The 18,701-nt window shown below is 39.9% G+C and overlaps 1 protein-coding gene across 2 annotated transcripts in view; it reads left to right on the forward strand.

Moving 5' to 3' along the window:
• ARMC8 (armadillo repeat containing 8) overlaps window positions 1–18,701 on the forward strand; it is a 54,470-nt gene that overhangs the window by 10,493 nt on the left and 25,276 nt on the right. For both annotated transcript variants that reach the window (XM_010716563.3, XM_010716564.3), the window contains exons 2-5: window positions 4,300–4,371; window positions 14,380–14,522; window positions 14,622–14,719; window positions 16,608–16,700. In XM_010716563.3, the coding sequence (XP_010714865.1) occupies window positions 4,304–4,371; window positions 14,380–14,522; window positions 14,622–14,719; window positions 16,608–16,700 (402 nt within the window). In that variant the 5' untranslated portion in view covers window positions 4,300–4,303. The remainder of the gene's footprint in view (window positions 1–4,299; window positions 4,372–14,379; window positions 14,523–14,621; window positions 14,720–16,607; window positions 16,701–18,701) is intronic.

The raw sequence follows: 18,701 nt of genomic DNA on the forward strand, positions 1-18,701 counted from the left end.
CCCAGATGCACCACAGGCTACTTGTTCTTTTGAAATTCTCTTCTCTCTGTAATTGTTTCTGCTGCTTTTTCCTTCCTCTGCGTTTCAAGGACCTGTTCATAGTAACAAGTGGGAGCAGTGTGCATGATACTTGAAAGTAAAGTTGGATATCCAGTTTTGGACTGCGTGTCTCTGATGTTTCTTAGTTACCTCACTTTGAAGGTTAAGAACTTCAGTACTCTTTCTTCTTGTATGAGTCTCATATCTTCTTGGATCTGAAGTCATTTGAGTTCAAACTTGCTGGAGATGATGTTTTCATGTAAGGGAATTATCCTCAGGTGCTTCAGGTTGCATGGTTCTCCAAGGACCTCAAAGACCAAGATAATACATAGCACTTCTTTACTTTCTATGGGGAGTAGTTCCTGATTGGGAAAATCTCTATAAAATATAAAATGAAATTATATAATTATTTTGCATAATGAACCAAATAAAATTCTACTGTTCAACTTTGGATTACAACATTCTAGGAATATTTTTTGTTTTGATACCTTCTTTTTTTTTTCCATATAACTAGACTCATTTCTATTAGTAACAAGTTTGAAGAGATGGATAACTTGGGAGTACCTAGACATGCAAACATGGTGATCTTTTCCAAGCTCTACGTGTGACAGTTTTAGGTCTGGTTATGAGTTTGAAGATATTTAATTTTATGTTGAAACTTCTTGAACTTGTGTTGGATTTGTCTTATATCTCAGATGAATTTCTCAGTTTCTTGTCTACCCATTGTGACCTTTCTGAGGAACTTTGTGAGCTGTGATGGAGAAACTCATCTGGATCTTGTACGTGCTGGGACTGTAACCTCGCTAAACCTCTAAACTGTAGAGCTTGACTGTCTTCATGCCACTTCTTAAAGGGACCCCAAATCAAATTCTGATAGGTAATACTTATGTATTAAATGAATATGGAGTTAGCAAGCTGTTTTACTGTGGAGTTATTACAAGGAGGCACAAAACGGTCTTGTGACATCTGAAATGATGTGTACAGTCATCTGAGCAGGGCATTAAAATGTCACCAGGAACAGATTGCTTGGCAGTTCAGTGCATCTTCGTGATTCTTTGGAGTACTTTGACAGTGCTTTCTCTTTTGCTTCTCGTGGACATGTGGCATGATGCAGCTAGCCTTTCTGATGACTTTGAGCTGAGTAGTGATTACAAGACAGGTAGTCCTGTGTGACCCAATCAGCTTAGTACTTGGACTTAACTCATCTGTTCTACCATTGAAATTCCTTTCAAACATCTGCCGTGTTGCTTCTGCAGTTGTTTTGTAAGTACTCTTCTTCTGTAAAAATCTTGATGAATAGCTAAGACACTTTGCATCAGATCTTTAGCATAGGAACCACTGAAGTGCATTTTGAGTTTAGTGGAGCCTTTGAGTCCATTCCTTAATTCTGGGGGGATTTCCTGTTTTGCCAGTCATCTGATTTTGCTATTTTCTTGATATTTTCTCAATATCCTGTCATGAGATACAAATTCACCAAGCTTATGTGAGATGTAACATAGTAGTCCAATGTTCTCTGCTCATGCTTAGCTTTGTAAAACTGGGGGCTGGAAGCAGACTTGTGGTAATAGTGTTTCACTTGACAAGTTGAGTAGCTTTCTGTCTCTACTTGTTCTAGGAGTTAGGCTGGACTGCTGTTTGGAGTTCAGTCTGCTTTTAGTAATGCTTCCTTTCTGGGGCTCCAGCATCTCTAGCCAAACTTAAGAATTTTACCATGCTTTCATTTGTTTATAATTCCTGAAGTTCTCTTCTGTGGTGATGTAAATGAATGCAACAAGAGAATCTCGAGTCGCATGGAGAAATACTTAAGGAAGAACTATCAATTACCTTTCACTAATTGAGATTTATAAAGGCTCTGTTTACAGCAGTCCAAATGCTGCCTGCCTTGATGAAGTTTTTTAGAACAAATGAATTGAGTAGAACACTTGGGTCAACTCCTTCTTGCAGTAGAAATTTTCAACTTAGTCTGTAAGAAGTGCTAGTAGTGTGTTCATGCAAAACAAGGTGGGTCTTCAGGAACAACTGTGCTACCCTAAATCTCTGAAAATTTGCAATTTGCAGACAGCAAGACAGAGTCATGGTGCAACAGTCATAGAATCACAGAGTGGGTTGAATTGGACTGGAAAGGACCTTAAAGATCATCTAGTTTCAACCCCTCTGCTGTAGCAGGGCTGCCATCCACTAGAGCAGGCCGTATCAGACTTGGCCTTGAACACCCTTAGGGATGAGGCATCCACAGCTTCTCTGGGCATCCTGTGCCAGTACCTCACCACTGTTTACACTTAACATCTAATCTGAATCCTCCCCCCTTCTTGTTTAAAACCATTCCCCCTTGTCCTATTACAACTGGAACATGTAAAAAGTTGATCTCCTTCCTGTTTGTAAGCTCTCTTTCAAATACTGAAAGGCTGCAATGAGCTCTCCCTGGAATCTTTGCTTCTCCAAGCTAAACAAATGCAAATTCCTCATCCTTTTTTCCTAGGACATGTTCTCCAGCCCTCTGAACATCTTCCTAGCCCTCCTCTGACCCATTCCTATAGTTCCATGTCTTTCTTGTGCTGGGGGCCCCAGGCCTGGATGCAATACTGCAGATGGAGCCTCACGAGAGCAGAGCATAGAGGGATGATCCCCTCCCTCTCCCTGCTGTCAACCCCTCTGTTGATGCAGCCCAGGTTACTGTTGGCCTTCCAAGCTGCAAGAGCACGCTGCTGGCTCATGTACAGCTTTTTGTCCACGGAGACTCCCAAGTCCTCTCAGCAGGGTGGCTCTCAATCAGTTCTTTTCCTAATATGTTGACATATATGTAGGCGTATCTGGATTGCCCCAGCCCAAGTGCAATACTTTCCACCTCACCTTGTTGAATCTTACCAGGTTTGCATGGGCCTGCTTTTCAAGCCTGTCCAGGTCCCTTCAGATGCCACCCCTTCCTTCTGTTTTATCAACTGCAACACTCAGCTTGGTGTCATCTGCAAACTTGCTGAGGATGTACTCAATCCCACTGTCTCTGTCTTTGAGAAAGATGTTGAAGATCGCTGTTCCCAAGATGGGCCCCTGAAGGACACCCCTCATCACCTGCTGCACCTGGACATAGAGCTGCTGACCTATCTCCTAGCTGCTTCTATCTTCTAACCATCCAGCCAGTATTCATTCTCCAGATAGTCAGTCCAGCCTTCAAATCCATTTCTTTTCAATTTATAGAGGAGGATGTGATGTGGGATTCTATCAAAGGCCTTGCAGAAATCCAGGTAGATTACGTTAGCTGCTCTTACTTTGTCTAATGAAGCCATGGGTCCATCGTTGAAGGCCACCAGGTTGGTCAGGCTTGATCTGCCTTTGCTGAAGCGTTGCTTGCAGTGCTGGGTTAGTTCCTTGTCTTGTGTGTGCCTTAATGGAGTTTCCAGGAGGATCTGCTCCATTATCTTTGCAGGCACAGAGTGAAGCAACCACTGAAGTTCACAAATTATGTACGTACATTTATTATTTGAGCAACTTTGTGATTTGTTGGTAAAGAATTATCTTAATTTGAACTGCCTTCTCCCCCTGGTTTTATAAAATCCATACAGCTGAAAGCTTTCCTAGAAATGTGTCGTTTTGATTTCCCAAAACAGTCATAATGCTTTCTTTCAGATTCTCTGGATGTTCACATATGTTCAATGTATTCATGTAGAGGGGGAAAGACACTTTAAAAAAAGGTGATATTTTTTAGTGTACAGTTTTTAGTACTGAAAATTTCTGAACGTTAAGGTTGCAAACCACACATTTCTGTAGGACTTGGTAGTGTGCAGAAGCAGTTTGCTTTCCAAAATGCTCTCTTTGTTCCTTACCATGGTACGAATTACTGTACTGCAGTTAACCCTACCCTAATGTGCAGACAGGAAAGTGGTTTTGTTCCAACTGTTCCCTGGATTTTGAGATACAGATGCGTGGTTTTTGTTTTATGAAGTCTAATGAATGTATGGGCACAAAAACCAGTCTGTCTAATTTTGCTCAGTAATGAGAACTTCTTCATGTTTGCTATGCATGCGAGATGGTGTGGGATTTTTGCTTGCTTGCATAAGCTGGGATGTAATGGAATCCTGGAGTTCTGGGGTGTTTATCTGTGGGCTGTGGAAACTGGGCCCTTAAGCACAGTCCTGCAGGTGAAGCATGGAGATGTGAAAGAGTATTTGATAAGCCCTCATGGAAATAGTAAATTCTATAGATTTAAGCCCTCAGTACCTCAGCATAATTTACCAGGGTTTGTTTTTCTTTCTGGATTTACAGAGATATGAAAAATGCTGTAATTGGAAACAACAAACAAAAAGCCAACTTGATTGTTTTGGGAGCAGTTCCAAGGTATGTCCTTTGCTACTCTCCTTTTCACTGACTCACAACAGGTCTGGAATGGTGATCCTTAGATCACAGACACCTTCTTGTTTTAATTTGATTGTAGCTGACTGCATAGTTTCTTTAATGTAACTGGGAGACTTGAAATGTGTGTTAATCTCATGTATTACAGCACAGGCTGTTGAGTAATGCTTTTAATTTAGAATTTTACAGGGTTCCTTAAAGTAGTTCTGGAGACTTTTTTTTTTTTTTTTAATTGTTTAATCAAACATTATCAGTTTAGGAATGAAATATGTATATTTTTCAACGTTGATAATCTTAATAATGGATGAAAGTGGTTGTATCTCAGTCCTGTTCTTCAGCCAATTGTCTGGTGAGTTCACAGGTTAAAATGTGTAAGGTTGTTGCAAGTATAATTTAAAATGATAAATAAACATCTGAGATAATTTGATTCTGTTCTCCACCTACTCCAAAGGATTTAAAAGTTTTGTTCATGCTTTATTGCTGGATTACTGCTTCAGCTGTTGTTAACCTTTTCTGGACCCTGATTTTAGTAGAACACATACAACAGATAACTGCAGCTACTGGATTGCTTGCTAAGGCTTTCATTTCACACCTCTTCTCCTCCACCTTGCTTTCAGCTACAACTTGCAGCAGCAGAGGAGGAAAGCTCTGAGCGTTGCATGACTTGTGCTAGCAGTATGGGACCTACCTGTGATCCTTCTGCTTAAATGGCAACTTGGCCCCCAACTGTCCTGCTTGAGGCAGCTTCTTCTCACTTGGTATTTTATTTTTTTCCCAGGGAATGTCTTCATTTACAGATTTTGTGCCAAGGCTAGTCCTTCAATTCCCTAGGAGTTAGCAGTGGGGAAACCCACTCTCCAAAACCTGCTGGATAATCTTCAGCTCTGACTGAAAACAAGTGGGTGAAGAGAAGACTTCCCATGGTGTGTGAAGATCAGAGTGGGCATTTGATGAAACTTTTGCAAATGTTAAAGAATTTTTTTTTTTCCTTCTGCAACAGACCCAAGAGATTCTTCTAACTATTATTTATTCTTTTGCTCCCAATTAAAAAAAAAAAAAAGAGGCTCTCAAACTTGTAAATCTAGAATCTGCCTTTTCTTAAATTGCATAGGACTTTGTGTTCTTTCTCTTACTGAGCTTCCTTTTTTTACTTGTTCTGTGCCCAATAATGAAAATACAGAAGTTTTTTTCTGTTAATATCTTTTGGCTTTTGAAGTAAATTATATGGTTAGCCTAATGCAAAGAAGGGACTGTATTTGGGAAGTCTTAAAAGGTGAATGATCGTGTCTGCTTTCACTTCAATACAACTTATTCTCAAATGACAGGAATTCCAATGCCAAAACTTTTCTGACTGGGTGTGTGAACAAGAACATAAATTGAATGGGATTTTGTGGGGAAAAGACAATTCTTACTGGCAAAATCTTGTGGCATTATCCACCTGTGGGTGCCTTTCTGAAGGCTGTAGAGCTTCCTCAGGGTGTTGCAGACAGACCTGGATAGATTACAGACCATTTGTGTTGGAGAACTCCTGTTTTCTCTAACAGGGTGGTGGGAATTGTCTTTTTTTAATGTGCCTTTTAATTCATGAAATGACCACTGAAACTAAAAGAAACTGAACAGGAAAATTGTAATTCCCATTTGTAAGGTCAAACTTTACTCCAATAAGCATAGATGTAAGGAAGCTTTAATTCTTTGCTCTAAGTGTCCTCTGCAAAGTTAACTGTGGGTTTTCTTTTCTCGCTTAGATTGCACCAAGGGGAGTTGATTCTTTTCTATAGTGACATGGGAATTGATAGAATTCTTCTGCTGCTGCTTTTTTCCTGTGGTTCGGTTTCTTGTTTACACATTTAGGGAAGCAGAGAAGAAAAAATAAGTGTTCCTTCAGCAAGTTTTCATATGATCAGAAGAAATCATTTAGATCCGAAGAGCATCTTCACATTTCTGTCACTTAGTGCTTATGTATTAGTACAGATCAATTTGAGGTTTGGAAAAGCCAAGGAAATATCTTGTATTTGAAAGTGGGCCACATACCAATGGCTCGTGTGAATAATACCTACTTGAACACATCAGACTGCTAGTTCATTGGCAAGAATTGTGAAGTCCTTCAAAGATCTCCATACCTGGAAAAAAATGCTGGGGAAGAATAGCAGAATCGCTTTCGTTGTGGGTCAGCGGCCATCTGTGTTCATGAGCTTACTGCTTATTGGTGTCATCTTTTAAAAAGGGAGACAGATGTACCAATTAAATGGCGTTCTCTTTGTACCTTTCAAAGTCAGTATGAGCTGTGATCATTTCCTGATTGTTTGCTCTGAGGAGGATGCTAAGAAAAACAAAGACTATTAAAGTTTTTGCTTGGGGTTGTCCTTGAATTAAAGTACTTGTTCTAGGAGCTCTTTTAATTGTTGTCTTTTATAATGCTTCTCTTACAAGAGAGCCACACTTAGCTAGGAATGCAAATATCTGCTTGACAGGATCATTTCCTGTACAGACAGGACATACTGACACTGGACTGAGTATTTGGTTTTAAATCCATCGTTAGTTACTGTAAGGTAGCACTTGTTTGTGAGCGAGGAACATGGCTTCTGTGAAAGACTTTAATTCCTTGACTCATGACTTTGTGCTGAGATTATGCATGAAGCATATACTGATGCAAATATGTCTTGTGCTTGGTTCGTGTAGTCATGCAGATTTCTTTAATTACTGGCTGCTTAGGATTAGGCACAGCAGAGTTGGGCCCAATACTATCTCAAAATGGTTTTAGGCAGAAGTTATCTAAATGGCCTTTCAAAGTATGCAGTGATCCATGGATCCAATATTAAACTTTGGTGAAGTAACAGTGCAGGAATGGATGAGGAGTTGCCATGTATTGGTTTGACATTACTTTTTCCTCAGTTCATGTTGGGCAGCAAACAGCTTTCATGGCAATCTAAGGCCAGGTTACCAGATAAATACGATCAGTTCAGCAGTAATTTGTTGATCTTTTTTTTCCAGGTTTCTAATTAAAGTAGCAACACGAGCAAGGTTTTTGTTGTTGATGTTAGAAAGGTTCTGGTGTCTGTAGAGTGGATCGTTGATCCAGTCTTGGAGCAGGGATGGTGACTAAAGGATTTGTCAGGATCCCTTGCAGTTCTGTTTCCCATCTAATTGACTGCTGACTGTGCAGAAGTTTTGTATGGCATTCAGATCAGCTGCAGGACCTCTGCTGGTGGAGTTGATGAGAGGTGTACCAGCTACCAGCTGGACACATCTGTTGAAATGATTCAATTCTCTGGTATGGGACCAGCTTTCTCTCAAGAACTCAGGCACAGTGTTTGGACACAGTGTTACTAGGTCTGTCATGCCCATTAATTACTTCATTGACATCCTTGCCAGGGTAGAGCACAGTTGTTTGCCGATGGCTCGTTCTCTAGCTGGCTGCACTCTGTATGGCATTTTCTGTGTCATGTGCCCCACTGGTTGGGAATCTGTGCCCAAACCTAGTGCTTTGTGGGCCTGGGTGAAGGAGCTTCATCCTGTGGTGCTGGTATTTGTAAAGTCTCCCCTGCCCAAGAATGTGAAAGAGGTGGAGAAGAGGCCCTGAAAGGGCCGGTGCTGTTGTGCCTGCTTTTGTCTTCAGGACAAGTCAGGATGCAGGGCCTGCCTACGTAATCATACATCTCTCTATGAAGAGTAACCCTCACTATGAGGGTCATGTGTGATTGGGATGAGGTGTTCTACTACTGTACTGTGGAGTATATGTGAGTTAAGGCAAGCATTCATGGTCAGCAGAATTGTATTAGAGCTGGTTTTGTTTTAAAAGCTTGTAAGCCTTCTCTCTTACAGGTGTCTTTTGTATTAACAAAAAGGGCATTGTAAATATGAGTTGTACTTCTAACGGCATCCTTTAAGTTGTGACTTTTGATTTGAATTTTTGTGTTACAGGGTTTTTTGTTTGTTTGTTTTGTTTTTTGAATCATACAAAATTAGCTTTGTGCTATCTCATGGGAACTGTTCCTAAGGAGCTGTGAGCACCATTTCTGTAAAAGCATTCAAAACCTATTCTGACATTCTTTCTGAATGACGGCTGGGTGATATCAAATGGAGTGGGAATATGGTTTAGCCATTTTATGTACAACAAAGAATTCAAAAATACAGACGGAGAGGCAACAAACCTTGCTTCCTGTTATGAAAAAGTGAATCACACTGCACTGCTTTAACATGAAGTAGCAAGAGTTCTTTTTACATGGAACTGATCATTAGGGTAAGAAGAACTCAAACCCAGTCCTTAAGGAAAAAGGTATAAGGATAAGGATAATTTACTGTTGACTTCATACAACTCAGTATTACGGTTGTCCAACATTGAATTTAGTGGGCAATGAAAATCAATTTAGTTGGATATTAAGTAATCTGTGGGGAAAAAAATCATGTAATACTATTGTAAGTGAAGGTATTTAAACAAAACAAGAAATTACAGGAGCTTTAAGCTGAAGCTCCTTCTTCCTAAAGGAAAAACTTTTTTGCAGCTTACTTCCCCACTGCTTGCAGCATTGTAATACATAGCCCTGTAGAAGAATATTTTCCTCTGTAATCCATGTTAGTTGTTTGTGTTACTAAAATAATACTTCACCAGAAATGGTCTGGAGATGATAAATAGTCACTTGAATTATAAGATCTCAAGATAGAAAGTACTGTAACTGGAGCAGTTGCCCTGCTAATGGGATTCAATGAAGTGCTGGGAGTGTTCTGTCAGGTACCAACAGCTGAGTTTCACCATCTCTCTCCCAGGTTTAAGAACTCCAGAGAGTGACAACTTGTAAGTGGGGTGGAATGTTAGAGTAAATTTGTCACCTTTGTAGCCAGCTGTGTGAGGTCTGTGTTGGAGCACGCTGGTGGGGTCCCAGTCACACACAGGTATCTTTTAGTGCTGTGGTACAACACACCCATCTCAGTAAGCTTCAAAAGAAAGGAAAATCTTCCTTGTAAGCTGCTATAGTCCCCATTTGTTCAGTAGCTAAGTTCTTTGAAAGTTTTCTGCTTTGTGTCTAGAGTATTGCGTGGTTATCCTGGATGAACCCCTGTCAGTTGTTCACAATAGGTGATGCTTCCAGCTGCCCTTTTTTGTGGTTTCTAGGCATTATTGTTAATGGAGTTCATTGAAGTATTCTTCTGGATGGATTTAATGTCCTATCTCATTTAGTTACAACTCCCTGGATACCTTCATTGAGAGACCGCTGGCTGAAGAGTGAGTTGACAACAGCATTCCCCCTATTTTGCTGTTTTAGAATCTCCCTTGCTTTTGGCATCTTCTGAAGCTCTTGGGCTCTACAGATGTGAGTTGTGATGGTTCTGGCAGAGCCTTGTTCCAGTATCCTCCATGTTTCATGGGACGTGCTGCTACTGCTGCAGCTGTTCCTTGTGAGCCTCATGCTAGCACTGGTAGCTGGAGATAAGTACCCTAGTAATTTTTTTTTTACTAAATCTCCAAAATCCAAATTGTGACATTCTCTTTTCTCCTCATGTGAACATGCTATTTTTCTACCTCTTGATCTTTTTAATCTCTCTGTATGGTAGCAATATATTGCAAACATCTTTGCTGAACTCATCCATTCCAGACCCTGGAAACAGCAAACTACTCCAGAATTATGTTTCTTATGACAGTAAAAGGATGTCATTTAAATTTGTCATTTTCAGTGTTACAAGGTGTCAGTTTGCTCTTTAAAAAATGAAAAAAGAAATTAAGAAAGGCAATAGGGAATATTATTATGAGGATGTTTAGTTCTGTGGAAAACCCAAGATGAAAGCCAAGGATGTTTCAAAGATACAGAAAAGGATGTTATTAATATTTCAAAAACTTTCTGTATGAAAAATCTGAATTTAAATGTTCATCTGTACTAATTACAAAGCTTAGTTGAGAACTTCTATTTTAAACATGCAGACCGTATATTGTAGTCAGTGTGTTTCATTTTCCCTCCTTTGCATTAACATAGCTGTAACATCTGCTCCAAGCATGGACTGTTAATGGGAAGGAAAACAGCAATTACTTCTTTTGGAAGTGAACAGCCTTCAGAATGGAGGGTGCTTTTGGATTTTGTGAAACCTCCTTCAGAAAAAAAACCAAACCTGAAAGTAAATGTTTCTGAACAGGGCTGATCGTTTCTGGATTCAAGGAGTAGTTTATTTATCAAAGCCCTTAAAAGCCTCAGGACGTTATCGATGTGATATGCATCTCAGAACATTTCTACAGGACATGGTTACTGAACATAGAAGGAAATACATTTGCATTTTTAAATTGAGATCTAGGTTTTATGGAAGCTATTTTACCACCCCAATTACCCCCAGAAAGTTACTGACGTTATCTAATTAGCAGCTAGGTGCATATCCACCAGCTGTTACACCAGAGGAGTCTCCTGGTGTTTCCCAGCTGTGTTTTAGAGTCATAGAATCACCAAGGTTGGAAAAGACCTCTGAGACCATTCAGTCCAACCAGTCTTGTTCAGTGGCTTCTCATTGTTAGAACGTCATCAACAAAAAAGATGTTTTTCATATTCTTGTCTATTTTTTTTCTTCAATAATAAAACTGCTTCAGATGATTACAAAATGAAACATGGCATATCTCCAAGTTAGCAGTGGTCTGTAAGTGTGCAAGCTCAGGTCCTGCTCTGGAGCTAGAGGAGCTGCTGGCTCGCTGTCATTGCCCCAGCTCTGCTACACCTCTCCCACTGCAGTCCATGAAAACCAGCCCTGCATACAGCATGCTGCAGAAACGCTTGCCTTGAGGTCTGGCTGTGGGTTTGGGGAGGATGGTGTCTGTGGTTCCCGTTTTGGAAGTTGCTTTGTTTGTTTCACAGCACATTTGTTCTGTGTGTGCTGAATTAAACTGAGTCAGCTTTGCGTTGCTGCGTCAGAAATGTATCTCAGTGCAGCCTGGGCTGTAAGCGAGCCGGCTGGGGCTTAGGGTTCCAACAGTGAGGAGTCCTGATGTTTGTGCGCTTGAAGGAAGGAGCAGATTGAGCGAGCATCATGACAGCAGGACAAATGAAGTGCCTTAATTCTTGATAAAATTATTATACGCTGAATCACTTAAAAAATTACATTTTACAATTATTTAAAAAGCTGCTTAAACCTGGAGCTGAATCGTTTTAGCAACGGACTTTGCTTTTCTTTCTCTCCTCCCTGTGCTGAGATGGAAGAGTATACATCCTCTGTTGCTGATTTCTCCTCTTGGCTGTCAGTGTGTTTTCTAAATGCCCAACAATTTGAAGTTACATCTTTCCGTTTGCTTTTTAAATCGCACCAATAAAAGAAGTTGATGTCAGACTTGTCAGGAAGTGCTCCCACAGGTTGCATCATTTCCAGCAGTGTGGTTGCAAATAGAATGCTGATTTTGAAAACTGCTGCAACGTGTTTGCAAAGTGCATGGGTACCACAGTGAGTTCATTCATCTGGCCTGCTCGAGGCAATTCCTGTGCGATTATGTGTTTTTATTTTGTGATTTGAGAATATCCAAGTTGAACAGTCAACGGGATGTAATGTTCCAAGGAAAGCCTCACATCTCTTCAGGGGTAAATTTTAGCTAAGATGATCCAGTGAATTTGTATTTTACCAAAACAGCCTGCTGTTTGCTGTCAGTTCTTACCTGATCTGGGAGGTGAAGTGCTCGTGGTGCAAGGTTATGCTCTCTCTTTAGGATTGGAAATAAAATGTTATAATCTCACCTAACATTACTTATGTTTTACTTCTTTTCTACTGCTTCAGTAGCAGCAATCATCTTTACCTTGAACATAGTGCAGATGATACATTGAAGAAGGCAGTACCAGAATTTGTAGCTTTAGAAATATTTCTTTGGCTTTCTTTGGTTTTTGGGGGCTTCTTGGTTCTTTTTCCAGAAGCTGGTCAGATAGGTACAGTTGGTTTGAGTTTGCCCGAGTGACTCGTGAGGTGTGCTTTGTGGAACAACTGATAACCTGAGCCTTTTTTACGTCCTGCATTCCATCAGCATTAAAGAGATGGGGCAGATCAGCCCCACAGAGCCACCTGGAACCGGAGTGCTTCAGGAAAGGTGGCTGCCAACTGCTGCCTGTAAGACACCAGAGGGATTTTATGAAGGATAACAAGTGTGCCATACTGAATGGATACAAATAAGGGATAGATTTATACAAGAAGTTCCTAAACATCAGCAGTAAGTAACCTTTCCAATACTACAGCAGCAACAACAGACCTTCTTGTCTTTATGCATGTTACATTTGTGGACAGAGAAGATTGCAAAAGCAGAAATGATTCTGGAAATCTATGCTGCTCTGAATTTGTGTCGATCTGGCTGTTTGGATCTGAAAGAATTGGAAAGGAGAAAAGGTATCTGTGCTGCTAGGCTCATTTCCATCACACGTTCATTTTGGTGCAAAGGAAGGAACTTCATCCACCCTTTTTATGTTTTAGAGCTTTTTTCACCACTGGATCAGCTACGTCTGACAAAGCATATGCTTGTGCTTTGGGTGATGCTGGAGTACATTGGCTTTCTGGTTAGTGTCTGACCTGTGTATACAGCAAGGCACAGATTTCCTTTTCTGGTGGCAAATCTGCTCGTTTTTCATTCAATAAGTTGTGAGGGAGAACTGGAGGATTGCTTTGTTGTTCTCCAGGAGCTGGTTATGTGATCTGCTTCCTGGCAGAGGTGGAATTGTCCATAATAAATGTCCAACTTCTAGGTATAGAAGAGACCTTCGATGTCATACCTCTCTTCCTTTAATAAGCTATAATTCTGTCTGTTGGCCCTTTATTTTAAGTTACAAACTTAAGAAGCAATTTATTCCTTATGTAAATGGCAAACATGTGAAAATGTGTGCCGAAAGTATTCTTCTGTGTTGCTGCCCCTAATTGCCCCTTTCCTGTCCTGTGTTCCAAAATTGCATTTAGCTGCTGTGTTTCTGGCTGATTCTTTACTTGCCTTCAATTCAGGAAGGCAGCTTTGGGATTGGGGGTGGGTGCTTCTTCAGGCATCTGTTAATCTGAGTAGCTACTTCTTTCTCCTTCAGCAGTGGGATTGTGCTGACCTGTGGCCCCTCTTCTCTTGGAGAAGACTTCGGTATATTGCAAACTTTTAGAGAAGACCCCTTCAAACGAGACAGAATTGTGCATTACTATCTCTAGAAAAGCAACCGTGTATCTTGCATGTACAGAGAGAACTGTATCTCTGTGTGCAAGCCATCTTGCCTGTTGTAGTTGCGTGAGAATTGTACCGAGGGAACCCTTGGTTAAATGGTTCTCAAGTTAACAAACACTGTCTTAGAGATTATCTTTTGTGCCAACACGAGGTAGGAGTCTGGTTGCTCTCTGTCTTTGCACGACTCAAATTTAAAGTGAAAGTGTTCGGTGAGCTCTGCCTGTGATTCAGGGACTACCAATGTCATCTAAAATAATAATAGAAAGACCTCCTAGGAATCTTGATTCTGTAGGGACTCTGTGGTGATTGAGACCCAAAGATGTGCATTCTTTATGTTCATATGTGGTAATTTCTTGGTGTTCAAAACTCGCATTGCTCCCAGTGCCCATGGAATTACCTTGCAACTGCAACCTGGAAGAAGTCACTGCCAAAGGCAGCAGCCATCCTGACAGGGGTAGCCATGTCCCTAGGTCAATAGTGGCTAACAGTGGGGAGATGTATGAGGTTCCCTTTCCCACTGACGTCAAACAGCAGACTCATTTCCTTTAATTGAAACTTGGGATCCTTGGTAACCTGAAATACATTTTCCCAGTTCATCATCAGCACGGTGACATTGTATTTTTAGAAAAAGCAGCGAGGTATATTTGCACCATAGCAGCAACTAAAACCTGTGTAGGAACATATGGTATAGAAGTACTCTTCACACAAAAATGCTCATCTTACTCTTTAGTTTGGATTCCGTCCTTCTGTTAATGGCCTTATCCTCTTTATACTGTAGGATTCAGATTACTTTTTACCTGACTTGCCAGTTGTGTTCCATGTGAATTTTGTTCTAAAAATAATTCTGTTTTCAGGTTGCTATACTTGCTTCAGCAAGAAAGCTCCAGCACAGAACTGAGAACAGAATGTGCAGTGGTCTTGGGAAGCCTTGCAATGGGTACAGAGAATAATGTCAAATCCCTACTAGACTGCCATATTATCCCAGCCTTATTGCAAGGTACTCTTTGTTCGTTGTGAATTAATAATTAATTGTTAGTAGTTGTTTGAGTATTCGAATAAGCAAATGAAACTGAATTAGTTTTTTCTTTGTTTATAGGATTACTGTCACCAGATCTGAAGTTTATAGAAGCTTGTCTACGGTGTCTCCGTACCATATTCATCAGTCCTGTAACTCCAGAGGATCTCCTATACACAGTAAGTTGTAAGCAGAGTATTCTGTCCTTTTAATCGTAATGCTGTTCAGTGTGTTAAAGTCTGTAGAGATGAGACTGCCTACGATTAATGGAAAATGATAAGAATCTGTTTTAATGGATCAAGTGTGCTAAACCACAGAGGAATTCTGGGGGTGTCAATCTGTTTTGTTTTAACTTAAGGAAGGAGACTTAAAAGTTTTGGGGATCTGTTAGGACTACTGAAGATTTCAACATCTTTTTCTTGTGAGCAAGTCTGGCCCATTAGATGTTTCTGGTTTCTCATGGAACTTGGCTTTGTGGCATTTGTCCCAAAGCCAGTTACTGCAGGCTCACTTTGCTAAGGAGAATCAGGTGGATGCTTGATGGTGGTTATGACCACTAGTGCAGTTAAAACATACTTGAGGATGTAGTATCTGCTATCACCCCTCAACCAAACCAACTGCTCACAGGCCTTTTGGACTTCACAGTTGAGAAGCAATCAGTGTTTGTATATATGCTATATAGGAAGGCAGGTCAGGTGCAACTACTTTAAACCAGTCCCTAGTAATATTGCTAGAATAGTTTGTCCTTTGCTTTTCCTATGCACATAAGCATGCAGCAAGCATGGATACATGGCTGGTGTATCTGGAAGAATTCCAGTTCCTAGTAAGTAATTTTTTTTATCAGACCCTGAAATGGCAAATGAGTCTGTGCTGTGTTGATCCCCTCCAGTTATTAAGAAACAAAGAATTGAAACAAAAGTTGCCTTTTTCCTCAATATACTTTATTTGCTCTACCTTTTTGCTTTCTGTTGTGATGAAAAAGGATGGCCTGTTGGCAGGAAAATTTTCTGAAGTTGACCTGCTAAATTCACAGTCTATATAGATATACATCTTGAAAATAAAGGTGAATACTGCAAAACTTTGTTAATCCCAAATGTGGATATTATTAGGAGAGTCTTAAGCATATTTATTTTGCTCATATAGAAAAGTACTGCTGGAAATTTTCCAAGTAACGGGAAAATATAAGAGCTTTTTCTGAGCTTTTAGCAATTGGGTTGTTGTTACTTTCATCACTATAAAAGTAGCTAATGAGCATGGAGACTGCTCTAATTTTAACCCACTTCTTCTCCACAAAGAGTGTTGCAATTCATCAGTTGCTCTCCTGCAGGTAGAACAGAGTCTGATTTACTTGTGTATGGTCAGCTCATACTGTAAGTTCTTTGGGCAAGAAGAATCGTTCAGTTCTTTCATCTCCTTTGTTAGGCACCCTTTATCTCATGGAGTTAATTCAGGTTTCTGCCTTTCCAAATTAAAATAGTTGGTATTGCTTTTAATGTCGTCATCTGACCTGAGAGGTACTGGTGAAACTAACAGAGAGCTTTAAAATATTGTCATTTTGTAATTTACCATGGAGCTTAAAAAGTAGAAAGATGTGTTTTCATGACAGAACTTCAAGTTTAATGATTTTCTTTTGCTTGCTGTACTTGGAATTCTCTGGCATTAGTGTAACACTGTCTAAAACCAAGGGAAATTATTAAATGATTACTCTATACTAATCGGTCAGTGAGTGCCACAGAATTCCACATTTGCAGTCAGTGTAGGGTTTTTCCTTTTCCCCTTTTATTTATTTCTTGTTTGCTTATTAAGTAAAGACTCTGGAGGCAAAAGCAGAAGGTTTCATATCTAACATGCATTTGTGAGGATGTCTTAAGTATCTTCTGTACTACTTTTATGGTCTTGTCTTGTGTCTGCAAGTTTCAGTGGAACTGGAAACTCCAGTGGTTTATTCTGAAATACTTTCTGTTGGGAATATAGACTGAGGAATTGAGTACTCTTCTAAGTAACAAGTTATTAACAAACTATGGTGAAATGGTCTTAATACCCTTTTTTTTTCTGACTTGCTTCCAGGATGCTACAGTTATCTCTCACCTCATGGCGCTGCTCAGTAGGTCTCGATATACACAAGAATACATATGTCAGATCTTCTCACACTGCTGCAAAGTAAGGAAGAGAATACACGTTCTCTGTGAGACTTGCTGTGTTTCTAGTATATAAGAAACTGTGTAAGATGCTTCCTGTTTTGGCAGGCACATTAGCACAATAGTGGCTCAACTGCTATTGTCCTAGACTTGCTATCACATACAAAGTATGGAAATAAGTGATTTTTGAGATGTAAATATCTTTGGCTACTCGACTACGTCAGCAGTCTAGGCAAATATCAGTTGTCACTACTAACAGTGTAAGTATAGGAAAGTTTCATTTTTATTTCTCTGGAAATCTCAAACTACATGTGAACTTCTCTTTCCAAAGGGCTTTCATCTTCTATCACACCAGCTGTTTTAAGCCAGAAGAAGGGTTTCCAAGAAGTATTGAAGATTGAGGGGAAGAATGCTCTTCTCAGTTGAGCTGTACCAGTTATAGGTTCATTCCTGTTGTATAATGCAGTTCCCCTAATAGAGGAACACATCTAATTTACCAATAACAACTCCACTTCAAGTACATTCTTGTTCTCATGCTGCTGTCTTCTAGTTTTAAGACACTCTACCTGTCTGAGTCTCTCCCTATACCCCTAGTTTCCCCCACACAACTTTTTTAAAAAGATTGTTGTTTCTTTTGATAGTTACTGTACCTGATGGGTATATAGTAACGGTCTCAATTCAGTGTAGAAAATAAAAATTATTTAGCATCTATCCTTTATAGCTACAGTTTATAACTGAAGACAATAGACTGTATTTATCTGCTGGACTGACAAATAAGAATGTTCAAAATTATTGAACTGATAAGTATTTACCTACAAAAATATCTGTCTTGTAATTTAAAAAAGAGTCTCCTGGAACTGTAAATTATTTCTTTGTTTGTCTCTACCTTGGCATGTACGTTCATCCAATTCAGTTTCTTCTGTTGTGTGAAACTGGAGACTGCGAAGTGATTTAAAAATTGAACTCAGCTGCTAATATGTATAGAATTGTTGAAAGCAAGCATAGACAAAATCCTACACTGGACTATATAAGCTCAGATCTGTAATTAATATTGAAAAACAAGTTTAGTATTTTAAGAAAAATGCACCAGTGCCATACCATTCTGCTGTGGGAAGATTGTCATGTGAGGTGTTTTGATTCTTTCTGTCTTGACCTGATGGGAGCTGGGAACAAGTAAGTCGTACCTGCCTAATGACACAGGCATCTCAAGTTTAAGTAGCCCTTGAAAGCGTCCGTAATAGTCAGAATAACTTGAGCAGCTGAAGGATCAGGCCGTGTTGGCACGTGAGGGAAATAACACAGGTCTGACTGTATGTGGAGGTGCAGAAATCTTTGATCCACGTGGAACTTCGCTCAGTGGCAGAAGCCTTGCTGGCTGAGTGCAAACTGTTGAGTAATGTCAGGTAACTAACCCAACTTGAACACAGTTGTCATCTTTTTCCACATGAGCAGCTTCCTTTTAACTCTGTGAACTGCTGACTTCCATCTCAAATATATAGTTAACAAAACAGTAGCCCAGTCACATAATAAGAGGAGAATAAGAAAGGTCTTATGAACTTGCTGTGCTGTTTGCAGCACCACTCCAAACAACAAGTCCTGCTCCAGCTCAAGCAAAGCTTGGAGTGAATGCTTTGAAAAATCCCAAGGTTTTGGAAAGAAAAAGTGAGATTGTAAACAGATAGAAACCTAAATGCACAATAAAAGCTGAGTGGTAGGTATGAAGGATAGGGCCTATATTTGCAGAATAAATACCTTGCTGCATAGCAAAGAAAAATATTTGTAATTGAAAAAACTGATAATTAGAGATGTTAAATTGATCAAGAGCTCATTTCTTTCTTGTTCTGACTAATGCCACTCTTGGGCACACTCTAAAATTCCCCTTTCTTTCTTACTTTGATTAATTCTTGGAATTCCTGTATGGGAAATAAGATGAAAAATCAGTTGCTGTGTTCTGATGTGATAAAATACATCTAGTGCAGGGCAGCAGAAATTGCAGGGGATTTTCTGATTTATGTGGAAAGTA

This window comes from Meleagris gallopavo, chromosome 11 (assembly GCF_000146605.3).
Source record: "Meleagris gallopavo isolate NT-WF06-2002-E0010 breed Aviagen turkey brand Nicholas breeding stock chromosome 11, Turkey_5.1, whole genome shotgun sequence".
NCBI classification, from domain to species: Eukaryota; Metazoa; Chordata; class Aves; order Galliformes; family Phasianidae; genus Meleagris; species Meleagris gallopavo.